The sequence below is a fragment of the Xyrauchen texanus genome, chromosome 40 (assembly GCF_025860055.1).
Source record: "Xyrauchen texanus isolate HMW12.3.18 chromosome 40, RBS_HiC_50CHRs, whole genome shotgun sequence".
NCBI classification, from domain to species: Eukaryota; Metazoa; Chordata; class Actinopteri; order Cypriniformes; family Catostomidae; genus Xyrauchen; species Xyrauchen texanus.
The window spans coordinates 25,032,357-25,041,820 of record NC_068315.1 but is presented as its reverse complement, the minus strand read 5'-3'; the positions used below and the strand labels follow the sequence as shown (position 1 = coordinate 25,041,820).

Here is a 9,464-nt window from a genome sequence, read left to right as displayed (position 1 = left end):
TATATATATATATATATATATTTTAATCATTAATTTACTAGGTTTAGAGTTTTATTGTGTTAAAAGTAATCGATTGCAATTTTTATTCAAAATTAATTAAAATACATGGCAATTAATTAATCGAATTAATCAGATATTTAATTCTTTTCTGAGAAAGGCCCCCAAATAAAGATACAAATATTGTGAATAGAAATCATTAGACCTATAATAAATATAATAATTCAAATATTGCATTATTGTGGCACACGAGTAAAGCATTGGTTAAACAATACAAAAAGTGGCTTTAGAAGTCGAGCAATAAAACATGCTCAATGAACATGTTAAATCGTCAGCCCTAGTATACAGTATGTATACAGTATATACAGTATATATTGCTTTGAAAAGCATTCTTGAGAGTCTGGTGTGGTACAGTGGAGAAACAGGTGTTGCTTTGACATGTGACAGATAAACTGAGATATGAAAGGTGTGACAGAATGAAAGACAGGCTTGGCTACTGTGTGAAATTCAGGTTGCTTCAAATAGAGTGATATAAATAACGATCCATGGTACAGTGTTGGCATGAAGACCATCGTAAAATAAATTCAAATTACCTTTTGAAGCAGAAGATACAAAGTCCTTGTTATGTAAAATCAGCAATCATGTTCAATAAGAAATGGTTGGCAATGGGGGGTTTTACATTGAAACATCGCTACAAGCTATTTTGAATTGGGCCTGCATTGTGTCTCTCTCCAATTTTCTCCCCAGTAACTTCCTTTTCTTTCTCTGTACTGTTTCTGTCAAAAAATAAAAGAGCAAGAAAGCATAAACAAATCTATTTTCCTCTTTTAGTTTGACCAGCTTCAGCCACATAAGTATTAGAAAGAGACCAGTTGAATTTGTTTAACAATTGTGGGCAACATGAGTGATAAACTGGGCACGTGTCTCATGGTTATCAGATTCCATTAGCCACTCATTAAACACTTTGAGTTTGGTGACACTGCTGGGTGATGCAAGGTGCTATATTTGCCTCCCCTGTTTGTGAGAGACAAATAACTCCTACTTACCCCAGCAACCATACAGCAACATGCCCATGTGTCCAATGGAAGGAAAATGCTGCAGTGTTTTGTAGGACCTGGGAGGTATAGACTAGAGCTATGGTGCTCATGCTACTAGTACCAAAATAGCAGATGACCATTTCTATTTCATCTGTCGCCCACTTGACACCGAACAGTCACTCAGATATTTGCACTCACTAACTCCTTCCTGTGTTACAACTCTGGCCTTGCCGTCAACTATTTCTGTAGGGTGCGTTCAGTTCTACTCTTTCAGTGCTTATTTGAAAATGGATTTTTACTATAAGCTTCAATGCTCAAGCGAAGAGCATTTTGATAGTGTTTTTGTATGGAGTAACAGAAAAGTATGTCTTCACTAGGTGGATTGGGAAAAATTTACTTTAAGGATTTGTGAGGATTCGTCATGTTACCATTTTATTCCTATGGATTTGTCAAAGGATGAAATGCGTAACCTCAAAAAAAGGTAAGGAGGACATTCTGCAGTAGATTGCTCTGCTTTTACTTTGCTGTATTAAAAATGAATATGGTTCATTGATAGTGAATATTTTCCTAACAGAATATCTGTTTGAATTTTTTTATTTTATTTTCCTTTTAAAAATAATATAAAGCTAAGATGTTAAGCTATTTCACGTTTTCACAATTTCATGGAAAACAGCCTGTTATTTTGAAGAACTTTCCTTGAAGTTAGTCAGAAGATCACAATACTGTAGATCTTCGCTTCACATAAATAATGTAACAGATGTGGGAAATTACTCTGACTGCAAGTTGATATGGAATGGGCAGTGGAAAAAATGTGTGCTTTCCAAATCTTCTTGGCTACTTTGTACATATCTTTGAGTGTTCATAAAGTTTTTAAGGGATTTATCTTTGGTCAGCATTTGAACGATATAAAATGAGATGACATTTCAAGAGTTATGCAAAAGTGTAAATTGCCATGCTGCCATACACATGTAGTATGAAATCTGCACTTTTAAGGCACATCCCCTTTCTATGATGTTATGAGCTGTGGTGGATGTGTGCTTGTTTCAGGTCAGAGGATACACATGTTTTAATTAGTTATTCCCGGCTTACCCACACAGTGCAGCTGCTACAATAAAATGGTTAATTAATGATGACTAATTAATATTCTTTGAAGTCCAAATAACTCAACAAACATGTTGGATCACAGACTCATAAGTCTGTTATAAAATGCCTTTTAAAACTATTGTTTTGGTTGAATGCATGGTGATTGTACTCTTCTGTACATATATCAATTCATTTTGAACAGTGTTGAAAACGTATTTCATTTTGAAAGCAGATCTGTTGAACAGAACACTTATAGGTCCTCTAAGAACTTATGTATTTATTTATGTAAATATATATTTGTTTTGCCAAATTATTGCAATGGGTTATGTAGGTGGCCTGTGTATGTGAAAAGGCAGAGAGACATCTGCCGCCTTCTAAAAATAGTTTGTGTTTGGCACGGGTGGTTAACCACCCACCTTTGAGGTCAAAACAATAAACTGTTTTTGTTCTTAAATATAAAGGTTATTTGTTTTAAAGTGACTGACTTTTGGCTTTTCACTGTTGTCTAGCAAATTATTTTCTCTTTTTTTCTATGGCAGGAAAATCACAATGTAATGGGCAATATTTGGTGATGACTGCAAGAAATGTCATGACAGGTAATTCAGCATCAGACTGAAGGAACTGGGCACAAGCATTCATCATGAGCAACCAGGAGAAGCGGCATACAAGCCACAAAACAAGCATGCAGCACCTCCGTTATCTTGATAGCTTTATGGATGAAATAGATCGGGAGGTAATGAGTCTGACAGATCGCTCTTTCAAGAGTCTATGTATTGGAGATGAAGCAATCTATAATGACTCAGAGTTCTCTCCTTTTCCAGTCAGCTGCCACAAGCCACTGGTGGAGGAGGTCTCAAAAAAGACCCAAGAGAGCTTGTTTTCTTCTGTCAAGAAACTTAATTCTTACCCCCTTAATGGCATGAATGATGCATTGAGTAGATCAAATAAGTCTTCCAAAGACTCGTCACGTTTTGCAGTGTTTGAGGCTAAGAAGAACGGTGAAGATACTAAGATGACAAATGGTGATTCATGGGACAAATCTGCTCTACTCAGCATCCAAAAGGAGCTCACAGAATTTTCTGCAGATCATCATAGTTTGGCAGCGGAACAACTTTCCATGGTCGAGAATCACTTCAAATCAGCTCAGAAAGGGTCTGCCAAAAAATCAAACAAGGATGCATCGATACCCTCAGAAAAATCCTCTAGAAGTAAACATAGCAAAAACAACAAACTGAGAAAACTGAACTCCAAAAACTTTTTCCTTCACAGTGAATTCAGCCCATTCCTGTCATGGGGGGATTTTAATAAATTCTCAACTGGGCAGGAGCACATTTCAGAGATTATGCTAAGCAATAGGTCACCAGAATGGTATGATTCGCCTCATTACAAAGAATTAGCTGCAGCACATGGACACTATAAATTAAGTTTCCCCAGGTCAGTAGGAAAAAACTTTGAAAAGAGCCCCAAACAAATAGAGACTCATCAATCTAAGCCACAACTTGAGTCTGTACAATCCACTCCAGCCAGTGTACCCCCAAAACCAAAGATAGAGACAGAGCACATTATTCAGTACAATATTCCAAGTAAGGCTTCTCTGCTTACTGCTGAACAGAGATGTAATTCAGAAAAGGGGGAGCCTTGTGTCCCCTGGCGAAAAAACAGAAGCAGAGCAAAGAGTGCTCTTCCAGTGGGGCATTCTCTCGTTAGCATACCAGTTTGCAAGAGGTCAAATCCTGAAGAGGGAGGTGCAACACCATTTAAAAAAGAGGTGCAGACAATAGAGGACCAGACCTCCACTAGTTCAACTCCTTTCAGTATTTCACAGCTTTTGACACCAGTTATACCCTCCAGACATGGGACAGGGACCTCAGATATACTGCAAGCTGTGCTTTCTCCAACTGCCCTAGAATTTCCACAGCTCCCTGAGAGAGAGATGTATCCATTACCTGAGCTTAAGCGAGAGGGGTACAAATCCATTGCATCAAACTTGTTGTTCAATCTCAAGGACAATAGAAAACGGGTTAAGACAATGTATAGCCCGCCCAAGTTTAAAGGTTTGGATTCAGTAGTTCAAAGCAAAGAGTCTCCCCTGCCCAAGGGGATAGTTTCAAAAGATTTGCATGAAATTCCAGATATTTCAGAAGATAAATCTATTTCATCTGCTTGCCAAAAAGCCATCATCTCTCCAATGAGTCCCCTTTTGGAATTTGCAGACACTCAAAGTTGTTTTTCTCAAGGAATTGCAAATGGAGGTATGCCAGATGACTATTTGGCATTAAGTCTGCTTCAAACTGGAAGTCCCTTAAAATCAAACAGGAGCCCTGCCGCTAACAAGGCAACATACCCATCATTACAGTTGTATCGAAAAGCTAGTCCTGAGGACATTAACATCAGAGCAAATGCTCAAACTGTGGTTGATACCAGCTCTTGTGTTTTCACAGATAAATATGAAGAGCACAGCAAACATTATAATACAGAGAGTAATAATCCAAGTAAACTATTTAAAGGTGTCATTAAAGCGCTGCCAGGCAAAATGAATCCCCTAGAGTCAGTGACTGAAAACCCCACAGTAAGTTTAAATAGAGAAAGTGTTCTTGAGAACAAGTCTGGAATAAGCCCAAATGTAAGTTTAACAAAACCTGATGAACAAGCCATTTGTGATGGAAGTCAAACCAAAGATCAGTTAAAAAATGTAGTAGTCAGCAAACAGAAAAGCCCTGTCAAAGAAAAGGAACCTAACAGAAAGTTGGCAGGAGCAAAGCACATGTTTTCTGCAAGACAGAACAATTACATTAAAAGTCAGAGATTTGTAAGTACAGACATTGATGATAATGACCATGATGGTGACTCTAGTGCAGACAAAGTGTTGTTGGATATAAAGGATACAAATTATAATGATGAGTGGTCCAAGCATTACAAAAATTCAAAAACAAAAGAGATAAAACAAGAGGAACATAACACAGGCATTCATAAAGATAAAGTAATTGTTCAACACAAAGTGGGTGGCCCACTATTGAATGAAAGTGTTAATGTCAGAACTGAGGCTACTACAGGTAAAGACCAGAACAGTATCATATCAAAGAGTGTTTTAGAAACTCAAAGTGAGCAACAAGTAAAGATTGAGGCTTTCTCCAAGAAGGGAAACATTTCTGGAAAAAGAGCACTTTTTGCATCAATGGAACAGGTGCCAAAAAAGACAACTGTACCCTTAAAGAAAGATAACATAGTCATAGATAAATTTAACCTAGCCAAAGTAGCTTTAGAGGAAGTAATTGCTGAAAGAGAACAAAAGAAATTGAAAAGTAAGGCAGGAGGTTCAATCAATGACAGGAATAGAGTTGGCTGTGAAAAAGAACAAGATGGTCATGAGTTAACCATCAATGGAGAGGAACAACAGATGGGTATGAACACGATGAGTGAAAAGGAGAAAAACGCAAAAGATGGAAAAGGTCTAAAACGTGTATCTGCTTTTAAAACAAGTGCCAAGACTGTTCAAATAATGTCAGAGGAGGTGGCCAAACATGGTGTAAGTTCATTGTACATAGGGGATCAAGAAAGGAACACAGATAATGCTAGCAAGGGTGATAAAGTACTTGGACACCAAGAGAAAGCGTTGATGAATAAAAATATAAGTCATGCAAAGGAGCATACAAAAAGAGATGATCATTTGGAAAGTGGAGATATTCCGATTTTGGGACAGTATAAGGAAGAATTAGGTGTTAAGAAAAAGGGAAGTTTCTATAAACCCAAGGTACCCCCAAGAAGGGGGAGAAGTGATTGTCTGAGGGATGATAGAGTAGTTCAAAAGACAGAAGGCAATAAAGACTTAAAAAGTCAAGGTAACGCATCGGTCAAAACTGAGGAAATTATATGTAAGGAAGTCAGCAAAGATCAGCCAAGTCAATCAAAGAATCAAGGCCCAGTGAGAGGAAACGTATCAGCCCTGAAAAAGAAATATGACAAAGAAAGTGGGGTGCACTACAAAGATGTTCATAAATGTCTGCATGTAGATGATTCAGATAAGTCAGTAGAAGGACTCAATGAACTGGCTGCAAAAGACAAAATAAAACATAAAACTGTTATACCAAAACTCACAGTCAGTTGTCCTGAAAGTGAAACATATTCTATTATCGAAAAAGACATGGATTCAGAGAATGAAAGCATGTCTGACAGCCCTTCCAAAGTATCAGAGAAAGGTCAGGAACAATCTGATTCAGAGAGGAAACATGATGACACCCAAGACTTTCAAAAAGTTATAAGTGACCTCACAAACAACAAGCAAGAAATACCAAATAACAAGGTAAATGGAACAAAGGCCAAGGAAGAGGGATTTGTAAGTCTGAAAGAGTCGGGTGACAATCAGAACAAATCTAAAAGTCATTGCAAAAGCTACGTTAAAGACTTTTTAAATGTACTTCTTGGACTTTCAAGCTCAGAAAGGGTCAAAAGTGAGGGTGAAGATGAGGAAGAACTTACCGAGGGGACAACTTTGTCCTTTGAGTCTATCAAAGCAGAGACAGGCAAAAAGGACAGTATTACAGAACATGACATTGGACAATCGCAGTCCTTTTCTACATCAAATCTTAAACAAACACATCACAGCAGTCTATCCTCAAACTCAAGTGAACTCTCCCTATTGTACAAATCAGAACAGGGGTCGCAGTCAAAACTAGAAAATTTCTCAAGTAAAACAGAGGTTTGTGATGTGAAAGAAAAAGTAGATGGAAAATCTGAGGATTTCCAGAGGCCAAAAATTGATTCCTGTTCTTTTAGCAATCAGGAAAGTGAGTCAGATGTCTCTGACAGAGTTGTTTCTCCACCAAGTGATGATGTGGAGAAAACGGGATGGGTACACTGCTTGATTGAGTCTGCTAAGAACCTCACACAAATATCGCACAGTCACAACTCACCCAAGGATCTACACAAGATGGATCAACAATTATCTCAGAAAGAGTGCTTGAATGCATTTGAGAAATGTGAGGAAGATCTGGACGTCTTCAAGGACTGTGTGCAATCTCCAGTGGTCAGGAGCCCCCAACCAACAATGCATCTCTTGTCCTCTCCAGCATCTCAACTCAATGCAGTCAAGGATGGAAAGCTATCAGTTGGACGTATCTCTGTGTCTGAGGAGGAGGAACGAGATTCTGCTGTGAGCACTGTATTTGAAAAGATGGACAGTTGTGCAACAAGCGTTGGAGATACAATGGAGGAGAACATCTCTAGCACTGCACTGGCAGAGGATGCAGAGGGTTTCAAGGCACCCAGTGAGAGATCTGGTTCAGTCTGCAGTGGAAATGACAGTCATGGCCAGAATAAGCCACCTGTCGTCCCTCCAAAATCCGAGAAGGCTCTACGGCGTGCCATGAAGATTGCCACACAGAGGATCCAAAAAGCTGAAGCTAACAGCAAATCTGAACGTAAAGGCAGGAGCACCGACAAAAGTGCCAGACAGAAAGTTGAGAGGAGGCACCACAGCACTGACAAAGTACGTAGTGACAGATTAGAACACTGGCCACGAAGCAGTGACCAACTCAGCAGTAAACATAGTGAACATTACCTTGATGAAACACTTGAGCCCAAAACTCAAAGAAGCGATAAAAATGCTAGACATCACAGTGGTCACAAGAGCCAAAACACGGTAGCGAACGATCCCAGTAAAACATTACAACATGCAACCAAAGGCAAAGACAGACAAACAAGCAAAACTGGTGATTCAGAGAGTCATAGCTCTGAGAAACGACAAGATCACAAATCAAACCACATGGATAATTTTGAAAATAGCAATACAAATAACAACACTGACAGATTAGGTCGAAGCAATGAGAAACACTCACCCAGAAAACTGGAACGTAGGACTCAAAGTTTGAATAGATTTTCAAGGGATAAACTTGAAAACAAGCCTAAAAGCACTGACAAAGCTGGGGATGAGTTATCAAAGGAAGGATTGCATCACTCTACTCCAAAGGTGCTACCTTTGCGAAAAAACAGCATTGATCATTCTTACGCACCAGCCACTACCAATATTGTGACACAATCCTTCCCATTCACCCAGAGGAAGCTATTACAGGACCCTGACTCAGGACAATTATTTCTGGTGGACATGCCAGTACAGGTCAAAACTAAAACTTTCTTTGACCCGGAAACACAAAGTTATGTGCAACTGCAAGTACAGTCTCCTGAGGCTGCTGTAAGACAAGCCCAGCCATTGGATGTTGTGAACACACCACCACTTGTGGTATATCATGGCTTTGTTCCAGTGCCTGTCTCATCCTTACCATCACAGAAACCTGTAGTTAGGACTGCAGGATCTATCATTCCCCCTGATGACCTGGAGGATTTTACACCTAACAAGAAACAAATGCAGGATGACTTTTATCACAAGCATAGTAAAGAGGTACATCCTAACATTGAGTCTGTATATACGACACAAGATCACACACCTGAAGAAGAAATTGACAGTGTGAGATGAAAACATGTTTAGATGAGATAAATAGTAAATAGACCGTGTGGGCCAGTGGATGATCCAGATATTGAATGAAGACAGAATTCATGGATTTGCATTATTTTTAGATAACAGATTTGATAGTTTTCAAGAGAACTTGTATTTTAATAAACATGGGACTTTTTTTGGTGTTGTATTAATGCTGTACACAAGACAGTGATTGTAAATGTTTTATTCTTATTGAAGTTAGTCAATCATTTTTCTCTTGCTGTTAAAAGCACTTGTCTAATTTATAAAAGCAAGAGGTTTAAGTTTTAATTTATGACGTATTGAAAGTACCTTTGCTTTCACAAAAATGTTTGACAAAATGCCATGTAACAGAATATTTTGATATATCTTGTATTTGAGTTTTGGATATACTTGTCCACAGTATTTTTCACAGGAGAGCAGAAACTTATTGTAAAAATTTAGATTAATGTGAGTGTTTTATATGCTTAAAATAGTATATTTGGCAAATGACTGCATCACTTTAGGGGTGCGTTTCAGAATGAATAAATAAATTAATTTGATCAGATTGTTGCTTCAGAAAATTAACCATTCCAATAAAAGCATCATAAACTAGCACATTTCTGTTTGTATACTACATCTATACTCTACATCTGTATAATATTTTCTATTTTATCCAACAAATCACATCCAACTAAGCCAGTTACAATGCTATTCTGGCACCTCCAGGTGGTTGATAGGATGAGTTCTGAAAGTGAAGTGCTCATTTACTAAAACTGCAGTAGAGTCATGTTGAAACTAAGGATGAGTCAGGGCAGGGCTGTCATCTAGGGATGTGGGGACAACCAGTACCTGTGATGAGGGGGGCCCATTTACTGTAGTTATTTTTTTGCTGTAAT

General features: G+C 38.3%; 1 protein-coding gene across 3 annotated transcripts; it reads left to right on the top strand.

Moving 5' to 3' along the window:
- The first annotated feature begins 1,168 nt into the window (after nucleotides 1-1,168).
- Nucleotides 1,169-9,172, top strand: LOC127633905 (uncharacterized). 3 transcript variants are annotated; one of them, XM_052113281.1, is made up of 3 exons: nucleotides 1,169-1,284; nucleotides 1,412-1,515; nucleotides 2,657-9,172. In XM_052113281.1, the coding sequence occupies exon 3, from the start codon at nucleotides 2,758-2,760 to the stop codon at nucleotides 8,584-8,586; it is 5,829 nt and encodes a 1,942-aa protein (XP_051969241.1). In that variant the 5' UTR covers nucleotides 1,169-1,284; nucleotides 1,412-1,515; nucleotides 2,657-2,757; the 3' UTR covers nucleotides 8,587-9,172. The 3 variants fall into 3 exon arrangements, with proteins under 3 accessions (XP_051969241.1, XP_051969240.1, XP_051969242.1); XM_052113280.1 differs by having other exon boundaries at nucleotides 1,203-1,515; XM_052113282.1 differs by lacking the exons at nucleotides 1,169-1,284; nucleotides 1,412-1,515 and having other exon boundaries at nucleotides 2,772-2,850; nucleotides 2,939-9,172.
- The last annotated feature ends 292 nt before the right edge of the window (nucleotides 9,173-9,464 follow it).